This window comes from Nelusetta ayraudi, unplaced genomic scaffold (genome assembly GCF_046127955.1).
Source record: "Nelusetta ayraudi isolate G7.1 ecotype Tasmania unplaced genomic scaffold, CSIRO-AGI_Nayr_v1 ptg000053l, whole genome shotgun sequence".
In the NCBI taxonomy this organism is placed as follows: domain Eukaryota; kingdom Metazoa; phylum Chordata; class Actinopteri; order Tetraodontiformes; family Monacanthidae; genus Nelusetta; species Nelusetta ayraudi.
This window is the reverse complement of record NW_027466103.1, coordinates 6,253,969-6,272,831: the sequence shown is the minus strand read 5'-3', so window position 1 is coordinate 6,272,831 and position 18,863 is coordinate 6,253,969. Positions and strand designations below refer to the sequence as shown.

At 46.9% G+C, this 18,863-nt stretch overlaps 1 protein-coding gene across 1 annotated transcript in view; it reads left to right on the top strand.

Annotated features, from left to right (window-relative positions):
• Nucleotides 1–18,863, top strand: part of igf1ra (insulin-like growth factor 1a receptor) — a 78,781-nt gene that overhangs the window by 1,475 nt on the left and 58,443 nt on the right. The window contains exon 2 of the mRNA XM_076038218.1: nucleotides 10,128–10,691. Within this exon, the coding sequence (XP_075894333.1) occupies nucleotides 10,128–10,691 (564 nt within the window). The remainder of the gene's footprint in view (nucleotides 1–10,127; nucleotides 10,692–18,863) is intronic.

Genomic DNA, 18,863 nt, shown 5'->3' with positions numbered 1-18,863 from the left:
CCCCTGGAACCGGCGGCGGAAGCAGGCGACGTTCTGCGGGACGGACGGGCCTGATTAATGGGCGAGAATCAGTCATCTGTTAGCGGGAGGCGGAGGGTGTTTTTGTAGCATTACATCGTAGCCGATCACGACCAACTGAGTCATTCTAAATGAAACCCGACGTGACTGTGTCGGTGTGTGTGTGTGTGTGTGTGTGTGTGTTGTTGTGCATCTCCATGAGAAGGCAGAAGACCATGTGGTGGCTGGCTGGCTGGCTGGCAGGCAGGCAGGCATGCTCCCACCAGACCCTTCACACCTTGAATTAAAGAAAAAAAGAAAAAGAAAATAATCATTTCTGTGAACGACGGTGGTTACGTGACGACATGATGGTGGCGTCTCACACACACACACACACACACACACACACACACATACACACACACGCAGGCAGGCAGCACAGGGCAGAGGGATGAGATCCTGGGAGCCGAGCTGAAGGTTACTACGACCATGTGGCCATTTTACGTTCAGTAGCGTGGCGCCGCTGCGTAAAAAAAGGGAACAAAACAAGACAAAACACAGCCAGAGGGGACAAACCGATGCTCCCTAGAAGTCCACACGACTGAAACATATTGAAGTCGTATATAACCAGGCCACAGTGTTGGAAATATTCATTTTAGTTGTAGGTAATTATATTGTTTAATCAATCTTCTTTGCTGCAATGTTACCTCTGCTGTAGTGCTGTGTGTACGAATTAGAGCTCTAACGAAGAGTTAGAGTTCTAAATTGAGTCTCATGGCCAGGCTGGTTTTAAATGATTAACTCACTCTGATCCTCCTGTTGGCAGCCGGAGATCACTCTTCTCATTTGTTGTTTAGTGTTGCTTGTTGTTGTTTTCAACCTTGTCTCTTTTTTATTTTTAAAATACATTTCGTGATTAAAAAAAAAAAAAAAAAGGCTGTTGTGATGTATAAATAGTTTTCTTGCGGAACGTCCGGCTTAGTTGAGGTCAAACGTCTCGAGATCTTTGCTCAGATTTATGATATTTGCTTTGTGGGCTAAAAGTCTGAAATGCCTAAATCTTTTCAGCAACAGCACGTACTGTTTCATTTTCTGGTGTCATTTCTCCGCTGCCAAATCAGAGCTTTGGCCAGTTTAGGGAAGGAACAGCCTGGATCTGAGCGGGGTCAGCGAGGGATGCCTCCTCCTTCCACCAGCAGGTGATGAGTCAGAAAAGTAACTCATTTCTTTCTGCGTCTTGAATTGAAGAAATGCCGTGTGAAGCTCTCACAGCGGAATCCTTCAGTGCCGCTGGAGGGGGAGGAGATGGGAATGTATTTGTTTAAAAGTAAAAATAACGTGCATCGCCATAAACTGAAAGAACTTCCCTGACAGTTTGAAAATTCCACCGGGAGTCATATTCGATTTCCTGATTATTTTATTCAAATACATCTGAGCTATTTGTGCCCATTTCTTCTCACGCTGGAAAACATTTGCAGGCCATTCAGTGTTGTTGGAAAGGAAAGAATGGCCTTTCAAGTTTTCTGTGCTTTCCCCCACGACTTCTGAACACTGGCAGTCAGCCTCCCTGAGCAGCAGTTTTGTGACTGGTGGCGTGTGTCATGTTTGTGGGCCCGTACGATCGCTCTCTGTCTGCGTGTGACTTCAGCTCTTCTTCCTCATCACTTCCATTTCAGCATCAGCGGCGTTTCTGTGGCCCTGTTTGCACTTGGTCACTTGTAACTGTGTAACTGTAACTAACTAACTTTGGGGGATTGGATCACGAGAACGGATCTCGAAGCATCTGTTCGCACGTAGCATTAATGCGTCTCGAGCGTGCCAGTTGTGATCGCATTACCCCCCCCCCCCCCACCCCTGCCGAACATATGCAAATGCAACATGCGTCATTTCCGTTTTTAACGACTGGGGACAGTAAAGCGCAAAACCACGGCGAGTTTTACATGACAGCGAATAAGAATCAACTTCCTGTTTGCGGACTGTATCAAGTCACTCGTTTTAATTCTACTGCAGCTCGTATGGATCCGAACGAGGAGTAACGACTGGTGGGACAGAGTGGTGACGACTTTATTTTCAAATCAACAGTGGCTGGCAAATTTTCAGATGCAACGTCGCACATGTAATCTCATATGTGGGAAACTGCCACCGCTGCTCTGCTGACAAAATACTCTAATCCGGAATGAAATTTATTAGCATGCTAATAAACGAGTCTAATAAAAATGATTTGTTTTCGCTTCTTGTTTGTAACTTTATAATGACGACGCCGGGAGGTGGGGCGCCGACCAAGTACGTACACGGGAGAGGTGAGTGGAGTAGGCGGTCGTTAATGTGGACTGAGCTCGCATTCTGTTCGCTCGTCCGTGACGAATGAGTTTTTATGCGATGCGACTACCAAAACCGCCTCCCGTTTTGGTATTCGGATGACAAAACGGATTTGGACTGTTTGCACTTGGTTACTTAATGTGTTTTTTGCCGATCGGAATACGAAAAACGGATGAAATGACCAAGTGCAAACAGGGCCTGTGTTAGTGCAGAGGATACGTGGGCCGGTGGAGACAACTTGGCATGGGAAGGAGACGAGTAGAAGTGACCCCCATTAGCATTCAAATAGAAAAGAGGAAAACTCTTATTTTTAGTGCCGCTGCTTTGACCCCGGTCGTGTGTGTGTGTGTGTGTGTGCACCCTCCTGAGCCTGTGGGACACGCGGGAACGCAGCTGGAGTGGGGGTGGGGGTGTTGTGTGTGTGTGTGTCGGGGGAGCGGGTGGCTGCGAGACAAGTGGTTGCTCTCAGATCTTGACGCTTCTGTGGTTTATAATACACCAAGCTTTTCCGGGAACAAAGAGTTTCTCAGACAAAGACGGCTGAACACGGGGACGGGGACGTCTCTCACGCCGGCCCATCGCCCTGAGAAAAGACCTTTACTTTGCTTGGCCTTTAGAAGACGTTTTCACCTCAGTGTCATCCTTTCCTGAAGAAACAAACCCAGACAGCTGATATTATCCAAGAGGGCCAAAGGTTTGAGAAGTTCATTCTTCTTTCTCGGTCTCTTTTTTTAAGTTTTGGCTAATCTGTCCACAACAATATAATGTATTCAGGGCTGCCTTTTTTTTTTAAAAGTCCCGACCGCAGTCCAATTTCCATGGCGTGGCTTGTGAGTGTGCAGCCAGGCCGGCTGGGGAAGCTGGGGGGAGATACGGAGACTTGAAATAGAAGGTGCAGGAGTCACAGACAGACTTGGCTTTGTTCAACTGCAAGAAGCAGTGCCCTTTGTTTTTTTTAGTTTTTTTTTTTTTTAATTTTTATTCACTTTATATATATATTTTTTACGGTAAAGAAGGAGCAGCCCGCTATGCAGACAGACGTGCTGCTGGATCATCACTTGGCAGCGCCTCTGCTGCGGCTATAAATAGACTTTGTCACCGGCAACACTGAGGTTGTTCCGCAGGGGCCACTCGGCCGCCACTCAGCTATTTATGAAGGGGCACGTCGCTCCGGAAAACTTGAATGGCGACCGAAGCGCCTTGAAATCCCCCCCCCCCCCGCCCCACATTCCACTGTCCCCCTCTGCCGCCCCCCTCACCTCCGCTGCTCTGCCGTGCTGCGCCGTCATGTTGCAAGTGCCTCCGATGCGACAGCCGTCACTCCGGCCCAAGATGCTCCCTCTCCCTCTTCCATCCAGCACACACACACGTGCACGCACGCACGCAAACACACGTGCACGAACTCCCATCCCCTCCCCTCCCGCCTCCCCCACTCTGTGCAGGAACGCTTCGTCTCACCCTGAGAGAGTGTCACGAGTGTCAGCAGGCCTGTGTGTGTGTGTGTGTGTGTGTGTGTGTGTGTGTGTGTGTGTGTGTGTGTGTGTGTGTGTGTGTGTGTGTGTGTGTTATGGCATGTTTGCCTGTATGTATGCGTGTATGTGTGTTCAACGCAGCCTCCACCCCTGTGTAAGGATGTGAAAGTGTGTCACTGGCCTGGTCTGCGGCCGTCCTGCAGCTCCTTGCAGGGCCGCCAGCTGAGCTTCACAATGCTTAATTAAACACTTTATTTCAAGTGGCCCGTCATTGGATTTGCTCAAACACACACGTCTCCAGCCAAACAGCGCGCATGCACGCACGCACGCACGCATGCACGTCGGTGGCGAGGCCCCCCCGCCCCCCTTTAATGAACCCAGCCGTCCATTGTACCGACTTGAGGATCATTGCAAATGTTCGCTCCCACTATTGGATTACAGCAGCCGCATCGGCCCCAAAGCTGTTTATCGACTGGGATGCGGATCAGTTTTGGTGCATCCGTCCGCTGATCTGGATCAGTGGACGGGTGAACTGATCCGACCTCGGCTGTTGATCTGATTAGCCAACTGTGGCGGCCGGGTCTCAGTTTTTTTTTTTAAAGCTTTTGTTAACGTAAAACGGATGGCGATGTTGCCCTCCTTCCATCTCTCTCAATGATAGCAGAAAAAAAAAGTCTGCGGGAGGCTTAAAACAGGTTGATCTGTTTGTTTGTTTTTCGCAATTCTGTGTAAAGGGAAGTTTACAAGCACAGTTTGTTGTGTTTCTTTAAAATATAAAAGCAACCAAACTCAGGTGTAATGCTGAAACTTGTTTGTTAAAGCAAAATTGTAAAAAGAAATGTGTATATTAAGATTATAGTTTATAAGGCTACAGTATTTCTATGTTCATTTATAACTATATATTTCAGTTATTTTCTTGACATTTTTGGAGGGGATCTCTCTTATTAATGCAGCCTGTCTTTTTTCCCACTGGCATCACATTTCCTTCCACTCAAGATGGACAAACCCGCTTTTAATTAAACAAACCTTTTAATAAAACCTGAGTCACAGGGTTCCGCATTGGACCAAAATAGAACAAAACAAATAAACGGAACGTGTTTGTTTTCGGAGATGAGTTGAATAAGTAAACAGAGAAAACCCTCGAGCTGGGTTTTGGGTGATGGGTCCTTGTGTGGGAGTTGTTATGACGGGAGGATAGTGTTTCTGTTTGGGGTTTTGGTGATATCCGAGCCGCCGTGTTTGATGTGAGGTCCACGGAGGGGAAGTGGCCCACCAGACTGCTGGTCAGATGACTTCCAGTATGCTGGGGATTAGGGCCAGTTGATGAGGCAGGTGTGAGGGCCACACAAGCGACGGCTCCGACTGGAGCTGCACTCCAGTGGAAAGCTTTCATTTGGTGGCTGATTTACAGCAACGATCCTTCATTTGATCGATTCTATCATTTTCTGTGTTAAAAGAAAGAACAACTACTTAGGCTAAATTAGATAAGCCGAGACTAAAAGCTCTACTGGTTTGTCATTTGACACCTTCAATTTTTAATGCAAGTCCTCAACCAACCAGGTTCTGTAACCAAATGGTTTTTGAAGCTGTAAAACCTGGCAGCAGATTGTTCCTGTTAGATAATAGCCAGTTACTTGTTAAAGTAATTAATAATAAAAATTAAATAATTCATTCATGATAAAAATGTATCTTAATGGTTTTCAATGTCTGAAAAGTTTTTAAATGAATTCAAATACAACCCGGTGTCAGTTTATGCCTGCAGATTATATCTTCATTTTAAGAAGATGACATTCTTCAAATTAAAAAGATTCTCATAAAATTAATTGATTCATTGATGAACGGTCTTTCAATGTGACATAATAAAGTTAGCTTAAATCAATTTAGTCAATAATTGGAGTCTGAAAACTCTATCGGTGCAATGGATCTTTTTGCTTGATTTTAAAGAAAAATAAATCTCCATTTGCAGATTGATGAGTCCAGTCTTTGTTTTCGGCTCATGGGTCCTGTCCACTCTGCAGAGGAATCTCCTTTAATATCCTTCCTGGGGTTTTGAGCTGATTATTGAGGAAAGGAGACAATTATGTGCTTTTCCACAATGCGCAGTCTGAGGCCTTTTGATAAACAGCCAGACATGTGGTCTGAAAGTGCAGATTTCTATCTGCTGTTCCCGTCAGCCAGAGCTGAGATTAAGTTTATTTACATGCAGGATGTGTTTACCGATCCCGACTTTGCGCGGAGTGAATGTAAACAGCCAGCAAAAGTAAGTGCTTTAAATTTGAGCGGCCGGCTTGGGGGGTCGTGTTTGAGCGTGCGCTGCGGGTGTGTCGGGGGGCGCACTTGTGTTTGCGTGATGACATTTTCGCGGCGCGGCAAGGTTTATCAATCATAAACACCAGCTAATAGATCCTATTACGCTGTGGAGATATGTGTGTTTGCTCAGCAGTGTGAAGAGCAAAGAGAGCGAGAACTCAAGGCGTCTCCGTTCCTGTGAACCCCGCCGATAAAATACCTGCCTGGCTTCCCGGGTCACAACTGGTGCTCGTGTTTATCAGAGGGGCAACTGTAGATAACGGCTGTGTTTTCATTAAGTGGCCATTTCTGATGACATACAGTGGCACAAGGGCCGGTGCGAGAAAGATTTGAATAGTGATAGTAAAGGTTTTGAGTTGCAACGTGTTTTTGTAGATTTTATTTCTTTAGATCAGGGTTGGGCAAACCTTTTGACTGGTGGGTTCTAAAATTTGACAGAGGGGCTGGAGCAGGAGCAGATGGATGGAGTGTTTTGGTGACCCACCTCATAGGAGGAAAAAAAATATATCATGGGATATGTAGAACACATGTGCTTTCATGTCAATTGAAAATGAACAAAGGAAAAGATGCAACAAAATCAGTGTCTTTGAAGCCCCACGGTATTTAGCTCTTAATTTAAATGACTCTTAAAACTGTGAAAAAATGAATGAAATGCAGCTATTTTATGATGAACTGATTATTAATATAATTTCTTTAAGTTTGGCGGGCCGGATTAAAAAGCCTAACGGGCCGTAGTTTGCCCATGCCTGCGTTAGATGACACTGAATGCTCTTCTGCAGTGGGCCTTCAGGGTTTGGAAATCGGTGGTATGGAAGCGTGGTCTTTACAAGAAATGGATTTGCTGTCAGGAACACGGAGAGGCCCCTCGGCTTGGTTTGAGGCAGCATCCTACTCGATCCTTCTCCCAGGAAATGATTGGAATTCCAGCTACTTACGGCGCCTAATGAGTACAACAAAGAAAATCACAAACAAAGAATCTTCTTTCTATTCTAACCCCTGGAGTTCTCTTGTGACGTGAACCCAGGGTTGAGCACACATTAGTCTTTTATTTAAAGTAACACCAGAAACATTTTTTTTTTCATTTCCAGTGCCTCTCATTTCTTGTCCTTCTGTAGTTTCAGGATCTATCCTGATAAGTTGTCTCGGCAGCAAGGTTTTTTCACCATCACTGCATTTCTCATCACTGGGCCCCTCCCCCGCTCCCACTCCTCCTTTCATTCTCCGAGCGCACGCCTCCCCGATTTTATTAATGACCTCATCAGGAAGTAGAGCCTAGAGTTTCTCTTTGCTAACAAACAAATTAGTCTTTGTATTGCTGTGGCTCCGCCCCGTCCTCCTCCCCCCACTCACTCGGGCTGCCGGAGAAGCCGGAGGAAAATTCTCAATGAAACAAAGAAGACATGCAGCTCGGCGGCTCACAAGTGGAGCCCAGGGGCATTGGTGTTGATTGTAGAAAGCAAATACTATTTTCTGCCCCAGTGTTGGTTTCCATTCTAAATTTGGAGAAGCGAATATAGCCCATTCATCCCCCATTAAACAACAAGGCTTCTATTTTTGGCAGCGTGGCTTCGGAACAAAGAACATCAAACATGGCCCCTGCTGAAGCGGAGTTAATATACTCACAGAAAACACTTTGCCGCCGAACGGCCTTTATATGTTTGAACACGAGCCAGAGAGAGGTTGAGCGAGTTGTTATTCCGAATTATCTCCGCAGTCGTCGTCGTCTTTTTTTTTTTTTTTTTTTTTGCCCTTCTAGAAAGACAATCTGGTGCCACAGTGTTTATATTGGGACTAGAAAACAGCAGCTCTTAGCTCTATCCCTCAGCCATGATTAGTGGTTTGACATAGATCAAAGTGTTCTGTTGAAAACTTGCCTGTGTGTGTGTGACTGGACGGCCACTTCGACAGTGTTGTTCACTGCCACGGCGTCCTAAGCCTCCATAAGAAGATAACTGGTTTAGGCAAGGAGCTCATATGTCACTGACCGCCCAATCTTCCCCCAGCATGTTCAACGTAAAGTGAGACACATGAAGAGTCTGCCTTCACGTTAGCCCGCTATTGTTTTACGACGTATTGTAAAATTAAAAAGTTAGACTTGGAAGGAGAAAAACTTTTGGCTCATTGGTGGACAAGCCGAAAGAGAAAAAAAGAAGAAAGGAAACAGTTGTGTCATTTAAAAAAATAAAATAAAACATTGAGTGAGGCATTGTAGCTTGTGCTCTTTTAGGTTAGACTATTAATCTGACTGATGAAAATAATGATTCCAGTTGTAATTTTCTACTGATGCTGCTGTTGCTGCTCTTATTCCTCCTCCTCCTCCTCCTAATAAAATCATAATAATCACAATGACAAAAAATATTAATTAGGCAATACAACAATAATTCACTGCAATGTTGAAACAAATGTATTTATTTAATACTACTACAATGAGTAGTAGAAATACTCAAAAAAAGGAAATTATTTTAAGTACAGTGAGCAGTTTTTTGTCTTTATCAAAACTGAATTGTGTACCTTCACTTCACTACTAAATTATACTACCAGTCTGTCGAACTGTCAATTCATTGTAGTGGTATTGATCACAGCTTTTCTTTTGATTTTCATTATTCTAAATCTACAAAACTCAAAAGAACTCTAACCCTGAAATACGAAAGGGACAGTTCAACGGCACTTTATTTTGAAAGGAAAAGCGAACGCCTATTAGATAACAGCCAGTGAGCGTGTGAGAGCACGTCAGCATTGTGGGACTGCTGTTGTTTTATTTCCCAGCTGAGGCAACCGATAGGCTCGATAGGAATGGAGGGCGACTGTCATTTTTTTTTAAAAACTGCGAGTGTGTACTTGTGTGCATGCGTGTGTCCGTGTACACTGCTGGCAACTCCTCCGAGGCCGGAAGAGTTGCTCATTCAGAGGCCTGAGTCATCTGAGGTGACAGTAATGTTTTACTGGCGGTGTATCAACCTTGAAACTGAAGCTGTGTACTCAGAATTACGTTCTGAAAAATCCTGCTCTCCTCATTTGACCGCGAACGCTTCCATTGCCGTGTGAAGCTGATGCTGTTGGTTCGCAGCAGGTAGAGCAACCATTGATGTTTCCCCCGAAACAGCATCGGAGGCGCACTGGCTGAGTTGACTATTGTTTTGTTTGTGCGACCTGCTGCCAACCGGAGAACAAGCCTCGCTGCCATCTCCACTAACAGGATTATATGCTCCAAGAAGATTATTAGAATTAAAATCTTTTAGCAAAAATAATCTACGCTAATCTATATGTAGCATTCGCACAGGCTGTGGGCAAGCTGCAGTTACTTCTGACCAAAGGTAGCAAAAGTATTCAGATTCTGTACTTAAGGTGAAAAATTCCTTTATGGGAGTAAAAACAAGAAAGTAAAGGTTCTGACTTGTACTTAAGTAAAAAGTATTATTTTTTTTAAAACAAAATAGTTTTTTGCCACTAGTGAAACAATATTAATTTAGAGAAATTGAAAATGTTCTGACAAAACAATCTGCACTAAACTGAACAGAGGTCTTGCATGAGTATTTGGAAAAGTTTAACCTCTTTGCTCTTAATTGTACATTTGTTTCAACTGCAGGACAAGCAAACGGTAATAAGTAATAGGTGTTGTCAGTGACCCATTATTGGATGTTTATGCTTTTATATTAATATTATATTAATAATGATAACCAATGTTATTTTCTACATAATAAATCAATTGCTTTTAAGAGAAAATGTATCTTTTGAACACTTTAAAACTCAAAAGTAACAAGCATAATTTTCCGTACAGTACCAATGTTTGTGAGCAAATGTAGGGAGTAAAACTAAAAAGTCACCAGAAAAAGAAATCTACCCACCTCTGCTTCGGATACAAATTCAAATCCTTCAGAGCTCGATGCTGTTTTGGCTTCTTCCTCTTGTCTCTCGCTTTCAGAGATTAAACCAAATGTCCTTCTCTCTCTCTCTCTTTCTCTCTCTCCCTCTCTCTCTCTCTCTTTCTCTCTCTCTCGCTCCCTCTCTCTCTCTCTCTCTGTGTTCCAGTCTGTGACCTGGGCATCGACATCCGCAATGACATCAGCCAGTTCCATCTGCTGGAGAACTGCACGGTGGTGGAGGGCTACCTGCGGATCCTCCTCATCCACGACAAGACCAAGAGCATCAGCCAGGACGACTTCCGCTCCCTCAGCTTCCCCAAGCTGACCGTCATCACCGACTACCTGATGCTCTTCCGCGTCTCCGGCCTGGACAGCCTCAGCGTGCTCTTCCCCAACCTGAGCGTCATCCGCGGCCGCAACCTCTTCTACAACTACGCGCTGGTGATCTACGAGATGACCAGCCTGAAGGACATCGGCCTGTACAACCTGAAGAACATCACCCGCGGCGCCATGCGGATCGAGAAGAACCCCGAGCTCTGCTACCTGGACTCGGTGGACTGGTCGCTCATCATGACCTCCGAGATCAACAACGTGGTCAATGCGAATAAGAAGCCCAAGGAGTGCGACAACGTGTGCCTGGGCATCATGAAGGATAACCCTCTTTGTCAGAAGACGCTGATCAACGACAACTACGACTATCGCTGCTGGACCTCCAACCACTGCCAGAAAGGTAAGCGGAATTCCCCGCTATTTTATTTCGCTCCTGAAGGCCTCGTGTGTCAAGAAACGCCCGTATTTGCTAAACACTTCTTAATCTCTGCCGTGTTGATGCGATATTTCACTCTGCTCCCGCAGCAAGTGGGACTTTGATCTCACTAGGTGGTTTCCAGTCTCGTAAACATTCCCAAATTTAAAAAAAAACAAAACATTTTCAAGTCCCATGTATCCACGCAGTATTTTGCCTTCGTTTCCTGGTCCTGGGTGCAGGATTGTCCACGGACCAGTGCAAACATTTCCTGTCTGTTGGTCATAGGGACCTTGTCTTTAGGTGGCGGTGCTATTTGTGGAGCCCAGGACTCCTACAATATGGAGCGCCGGGGTGTTAGAAAGCCACAGTCAGTCGAGGTTTGACGCCGTCCTGCCAAGGAACCAGTCTACCTGTCTGGACCATGTCAGCTAAATATTTGCTTGAGGGCTATATTGAAGAATGTGTGGGGCGTTGGGGGGGAGGGGGCAGAGGAGGAGGTCATCTCCACTTGCCTGCAGCTCAGCTGTAGGGTCATGCATTTTCTTTTTAAAGAACAGTTCAGAAGAGGGTCATTTTGTTTTCAACGTCACAACTTCTTCTGTGATCCGTGCAGATCCACTGGCTTGGATTCACGGCCAGGTGAAAACATTGAATGAGATGCACTACCAGTCAAAAGTTACATACTTCTGATTTAATGCTTTTTCTCTGATTTTCATGACTATTTACATTGTAGATTGTCCCTCAAGGCATCAAACTATGAATGAACACATGTGAAATATGTATTAAACAAAAAAGTGTGAAATAACTCTAAACAGGTTTTATATTTTAGATGATCTAGAATAGCCGCCCTTCATATAAAATACATACAACATAACATATTTTGGTACTTAACATTTATTTATTTTGCCACATTAATCCACAGATCTTGGTCATGATGTCTTCAGTATGTATCTACAGTGTAGAAAGTAGTAAAGATAAAGCAGAGACAGGTGTATCCAAACCTTTGGCTGGTAGTGGATATCAGCCCTGCTAGTTAACCCTCTGTTTGTTTGCCTTTTCCACACTCTGAACCTTTTCTTCTGTGTGAAATAATGGTGGGAGAATGTCCTCCCAAACCCCCCACCCAGCCACCCAGCCACCCGAGGCCTTTTCTATTGAAGACCCACCCCCTCCCCCACCTCTACCAGATCCTCCGAACAAGTAGTGGAAATCTGATGGCGTGTTTCAGCTGCAGCTTGTATAGAAAAGCGAGGATGTTTATTGTTGAGTTTATTGTTGGGTTGCTGCACTGCCACGCCTCTCTCGCCCGACGTGCAGTGGTGAGAGTCTGATATGTAAATTGTAAAAAAAAAACAAAAAAAACCCAGGCAACAAACAAAAGGAAGCGGGGTTCACGTGTTTATCCGAGTAATTGACGAGGCGGATGGTGAAATTCTGACGCTGGGAGGAGCGTTGGGGGTCACCTGCGACGGGCTCCTAGTCACGTCTGGTGTAGAAAACGCCTCCGTTGTTCTGAGAGGCGTGCGAGGCAGCGCTGCAGCATTGTTTGAACCAGTTAACTTCTCTTTGAGGCCCTGGGCCCTGAGGTCAGGGTAAATACATTCATCTGCAGGGCCTTGAGGTCTCAAGGCTGCAGATAAAGCCTTGAAGGGAGGAAGAGGCGTGTGCTTGTGCGTGTGTGTGTGTGTGTGTGTGTGTGTGTGTGTGTGTGTGTGTGTGTGTATGTTAGGGGGCGTTGCTGTTGCTGAATCAGTAATGAAGCAGAATAAATCTTTATTAGCTCTGCGAGGTCTGTTAATTCTCTCGACTTCAAGCACGGGTAACATTTTTTTTTTACCTGGTCTATGTGTGTGCCCATGCTAGTGTGTCTGTGTGTGTGCGCCTGTGGTGTGTGTTATTTATTTATTTATCATAAGGCTCGATGTATCTGCTTAAGATTCCTCTCCCCTCCCCGCTGCATAATTGCCTTGTTTTTCTCCAGTATGGATGTTCCTTCAAGGGCATTCAGTGGTTTTTCTCGTCAATACGGCCGGCGCTCCACTTTAATTACACTTCACAGGGAGCCGAGTGTTGTCTCGTCCTCGCCGGAGCAGTAGCACAACTCACTGCCTCTTTTTTTTTTTTTGCCGTGTTTGTTCCGGTTCCGCGAGATCCTGTTTCCCACAACAGTTTTTTTTTTTCCTTTCTTTCTTTCTTTTTGATTACAGTCACCGCTTAGCCACCTGCCCCTCCCTCCCTCGCTCGCCCGCCCCCGCCCCCTACCCTCCAATGTAAATGAGTCGGCGGACGGAGCGATGCAGGTCGGCGCTGCGGCCGCAGCGATGGCGGCTCCTGATGCGGAGGGCGGTGGCACGGAGGGGAAATGTCAGACAAATGTCAAGTACAGGAACTGTAGCGTCGAGCTCTCACCACCAGCCCTCCCCTCCCCTGCCCCCGCCACACACACACACACACACACACACACACACACACACACACACACACACACACACACACACGCTCCTCCCCACCATCGACCTCCTCGCCACTTGGCTTCTCCTTGTTCCTCCCTGGATCTCATCTCTGATCCTCCCTGTCAGTTGGTCTGCTGGTGTTTCCTCCTCTGTTTTCACCTCCCCCTTCCCCTCCTTTCTTTCCCTCCTCCTCCTCCTCCTCCTCCTCTTTCTTCTTCTTCTGCTGCTGCTGCTCCCGCAGAGCTTATCAGGGGGCTGTTAACAGCTCCGGTCCTGTCCGGTATCTCTCTGCTGTTTACGAGACATTCTCTCATCGCTGAGGGAGCCTCCTGTTCAGACAGGGCCCGGAGGAGGGAGCTCCTAGGGCAGGCATGGCCAAACTATGGCCCGGGGGCCATACGCGGCCCATTAAGCTTTTTAATCCGGCCAGCCAAAGGTGAATAAATGACTCCTGCAGACTGACCCCCCCCCTCCCCCCCAACCCCTTCCACCCTCCCACACACACCTCTGGAGGTGAGACAGAGGCTGATCTCTGCGAGAGGCGGTTTCTTATTTTAATTTTTTTAAATGAGGGAAGCACGCAGCTGCGTCGGAACACGCCGGTCTCTTCGCAGCTCGACGGCCGCGCATTCTCACACCGCATAGCTCGCATGTCTCTCTTATATTATAGAATATTAAGTTACAGTTTGCCTCGCAGGCGCTCCGGTTTCTTGACACCTTCCTCTGGCGCTGTTTCTCTTGTGGGAACATTGTGTCCCACAACCTTTCATTCAGCATCCATGAAAGAGGAGGAGGAGGAAGGAGGGAAAAAAAAGAGTGTCTGCAAAAAAGGTTTAATTCAATCAAAACAGCCATTTAGAGGTGCTGATGTCGGCGTATTTTGTTTGAGGGAGCCAAACGAAGGGGTTCTTGGTTCAAAGCGTTGTGGCTTCAGTTTGCACTTTAGATCAGGTGAAGTTTGGCACAAGGTGACAGACAGCCGTCGCTCTGTGTGTCCTTGCAGCCTGGTAGAAGGATTTTCGGAAAGCTTTCCTCCCACCCAGGAGACTTTGGTAATATGTTTTCTGCCAGAGACCCGTTGGATATCTACGGTCTGAATGCTGTGACCTCAGTGCACCTCATGAGGAGGGAACGGTCTGTTCCAGGAGCAGATAAGGTCCTAAGTGTTTGAACATTGTATTCTACCACCCATGATATCAAAGCATCTCCGAGACTCTATTAGTTTTTTTCTCACCTGAAATAAGTGCTTTTACATTTGTGGGAAAAAGTTTTTGGACACCCACAATTTCAATCATTATCTTGGGATGTTTCCAAAAAATAATCTTCCAGACCAGAACCCCAAGTTTAGGTTTTAGGGCATGGACAAGTTGAAAATTCTCTCATGCACAAACACACTTTAACAAAGACTTTAAACAAGTTAAGTTACAGAAAAAGTCTGATAGGAAAACAAGTGCCAGGCACTATTTACTCCAAATAAATGACAGTTTCCGTGTTCACATTAATGAAAGAGTCGAGCGCTGTGCTGTATTGACGTCCTTGAGGAAATCACTGAAGGACCAGTTGAGGCTCTGCCTCCACGCCGAGAACTGGAACCACTTAATCTTTTTATTTTCGTGTGAGATTTGTCGACAAACGCACAAAAATAGAAACCATTACAAGACTTCCTCCAGATTTCCCCTTCTCCTTCTAAACTGTTTCTAATTCCCTCTGCTGATTGTGTGTTTAGCGCTTAATACCTTTTCCAGTACGAACCCTTTGATTAGATGAATCAGCAGCAGGGGAGGAAAAATAATGAACACAAAGCCTCCTATTCACTTGCCTGTAAATTGATTTCTGGAGCCGCCGCGCCGCTTGACACAACTGGCCTGGTTGGGCTGCGCAGAGCGTGCAGGAACGATGCTCCAGAGGTTTATTGATACTCAGGCCGTGAGGCTGAGCGTGTTTTGCTCCCGGGGGTTGGGGGTGCAGGGGTGGGGGTGGGGGGGGGGGGGGGAGTTGGAATGATGTGGTTGCCCCTTTAAGAATATAGGGTAAAAATTCCTGCCTGCTTAGTCACTGCAACTTGCGAGGGGACGAAGAGGCTCGACTGCAGGTTGCTGCGGTGGCGGGTGGGGGGTGAGGGGGGTCCGCTTTGTATTTTCAACACAGGTGCCAAGGGGCCGACTTCCTGAGATCATCCGTCACACACTTTGGTATATTTGTCGAGCCGCCAGCCTGCAGCAGATACCGAGGAGCCTTGACATATTTAAGGCTCGCCCAACCTCAACCTAACCCCCACATCACCCCCCCCCCCCCCCCCCCTCCCAAACCGCCTCCCCTCCTCGGAAGCTTATCAGAATCTCCTGGCTGAAGGAGCGAGAGAAGAGCACAGTTGGAGTCGAGCCACTGGCCCATTCTTTTCTGCTCATGCAGCGCAGACGCCGAAGAACTTTTGGGCTCCCGCATTACTCTGCCCCATAGAGCGTCCAGTGCTGTAGTGTCACATCCCATCATGCCTCTGTAACACACATGATGCATCAGAACGCATTGGACAATCGGCTGTGACGTCACGCCGGCAATAAACTCTTTTCTGGAGATTTTCTGGCCTTTATGCAATTTTTAGAAAGATTAAAAGTCCATGACTGAAAAATCGACATTAGAAAGATTTATTATAAACCACGTTTCAGGTCGCAGTCGTCTATGGTCTATGGGAAGAAATATTTTTTAGGCCGAATGGCTGCAGTACCTCAAGTGACCACCAGGGAAGAAAAATCGCCCTTCGCCCATATTGCCAGTCCAGCATCCAGTTCTTATAACACGTCAATGGTTGGGATTCACACTCACTCGTTGGCCAACACACACCAATATGAGTACAGCCCATGTTTCCTGCTCCGTTTCGCAGGGCGCCCGGCCCGGGCGGCGTGCCAGCGTCAGCGCCGCGGCGATGGCGCTCATGTCGATGGCGCTCATTCATTGGCGCCCCCACCCACCCAAAGAGGGAACAATCGCGCTCCGTCACGCTCCCGGCCGCCGACCGCGCCGCTTCTCCGCGTCTCTGCCGGTGCCGGGGCGGCGTGGCCAACTTTGGCGAGGACATGTCCAACCTCGTCAAACCTTGTCTGTGTCAGCCCCCCGCAAACCCTCCTCTCCTCCCTCTCCTCGGAGGACTAAAGGGACTATTGATTCACAGCGTTGCCACTCCACGCTGTCATTGAAGTAAATACATTAGAGAGAGCAGACAAAGCTCCTTTCACGGCAGCTCTTCGTCCTCTTTGTGCGCTCATATGCTGATGTCTTTTTAAACAGCGGTCCAAGGGCAAGTGTGGTGACAACAGGCAGTAAATAGAGTTCCGACTGTGTGTGTGTGTGTGTGTGTGTGTGTGTGTGTGTGTGTGTGTGTGTGTGTGTGTGTGACGGGGAGATGAAAGAAGGAGCGAGCTTCTCATTCCTTTGCTGCTGCTCCCTCAGCTACGGCCGGGTCGCTCAAGGTGAAAATCAAAAGTAATTTTCCATTTTCTTTATTTTTAAGATCCATTCTTGATGCGGCACAATGTTGCAGATGGATCTTCGCATTATGATTCAAGTTTTGGTGGCATGACGCTTCACGCAGATTCCCCAAAGCGGTGACCAGTAATGATCTTTATCTTTAATTTCCTCATGATGGTCACTCCTGTACAGTACGTGACCGCCCAGCTGAACTGGGTAAACACTTCAGCGCTAACTGGTAAAAGTTTTAAAAGTTGTTAATCAGCGACAGAGCGCCAGGATGCAATTCGTCTGGCCTGACCCACTGGCTGCATCCTCTAACAACCTTAAACTTTTTAGGAGATCCCTTGACTTTTACTCTTGTGACTTCTCCTTGACGTCAGTCCTTATAGGCGAAGCCCTACGAATTTGAACCGACGTGGTATAAGTCTATTTTCATTCAGCTGTCTCTTCAAGTACTAAACACGTTTTCTTTCATTATTAGTGTAATCGTAAGAGAAAATATTGGTCATTTAGATTCAATATTTTTAAGGTTTTTTTTTATGCTTCAGAAAACTACGTTTCCTCTTTTCTTTGTACTCTCTGCACATTCAACGTCTTCTCGCTGCCGGCCTTTGCCACATTTTCTCCCATCTAGGTCAAAGTCGTAAATGTCATTCCACAGAACAGTTAGCTGCCAGTGCCAGTGCTAGTGCATCGTCCGGTGCCCAGAACCGGAGTTCGCTGAAGCCGGGCAGGGGGAAAAAAAACAGGAAAAACAATAAAACAGAAAAACAAAAACTCAGTTGGGTTACAAGTAGTTTTTCTGCTTGGCTGCTTTTATTGGTTACGTTTGGACTGGCAGCACGGCGGAGTCAGGCTTTTTTACCCAACTCTCGGATTTGTTTTGAGTTGGTTCCACACACACACGGACGTTGTTACGCGCAATATTGGCCGACACTGACACGTGTGAGTGGCCGCCATTGCTAACACTAAACAGCAGCAGCGACTGTGTGGTTTCTACGTTACTCGCACTTTGCTGACGTTCACCATCGCCGGCTTAGCGGTGCAGCTGGTTTGACTGCACGCTGGTGTGGGAGTGTGTGCGACTCCTGTCCTCCGTGGCCTCCACTCTGCGAGCGCACTGACAGACTGGCCTGTTTTCCTCGGCCAGATCGGGAGCTGTACGATCCTCCCCTCCAGTCTGCGCCCCTCTTCTCGCGCTCTGTCCCTTTAAAACGTTCCACGTTCCTTATATGTGCGTGCCAGCGCTCGATGCCCGTTGTATCCTCGGGGCGATGGGCCGCCTGCTGCCTCCTGGCTGCGGGCGGCCCATCGCAGGCTGTGAGTCATCATCCTTTCACGCTCGCCACTCATTCATAAATGCTGCGTGACTACTACGACTTCCGCTCTCGCAGAGCCGTGGGGCCCCCCGGGCGCTGCGGTATGCTCCCCTCAGTTCTGCTCTAAATGGCAGCGAGGACGAGTCCTGTCTCCGCCCTCTTCGCCTCCGTGCCTGAGAGCTGGCGGCCAGAGATCCTTCTTCCCTGGCTGCGCCGCAGGAAAACAAAAAGAAAATAATAATTATAATAATAATAAAAATGATACGTTTTATACATAAGCACCTTTCTGATAGTCAAGGACACTTTACAAACAAATACAATAAAAAACAGATATATACTACACACGGTAAGAATAAATAATAAATGGACTGAAAAGGTGATTTTGAGTCTGGATTCAAACTGGGGGAGAGAATCGGTGTTGCGGATGTCTGATGGAAGCAAGTTCCGGAGTTGGGAAAATAATGAAAGGACAATATAAACTTCCATTTATATAACGCCTTTCAAGGACCCCAAGGTCGCTTTACAAGGTAAAGTAAGCAAACAAACAAACAAAAAAAACAACAACAACAAAACAAAACAAAACAGGAAGGGAAGCTAAACATTTACTGTGGAAAAGCCAGGGAGAAAAGGTCATCAGATCCATCAGGACGCGATGAGTCCTGGTGCACAGAGCGACATCCAGGTTCATCAAGTTCACAATTCTACACCCCCCCCACCCCCTCCCACGCTGTGCGAGTGAGATTCAGGCGGCGAGGTGCGTGGGAGTGGGAGGGGGGTTGGTGGGGTTTGGGGTGTGTGATCCACCTCGTCTACCTTTGCCTTCACACATGGACAAAATGTGTGCGTCTCTCCTTTGAAGACGGATCGAATTCCCAAGGGCACATCCGCGTGGGACGCGGCCTGCGTCGTAACGC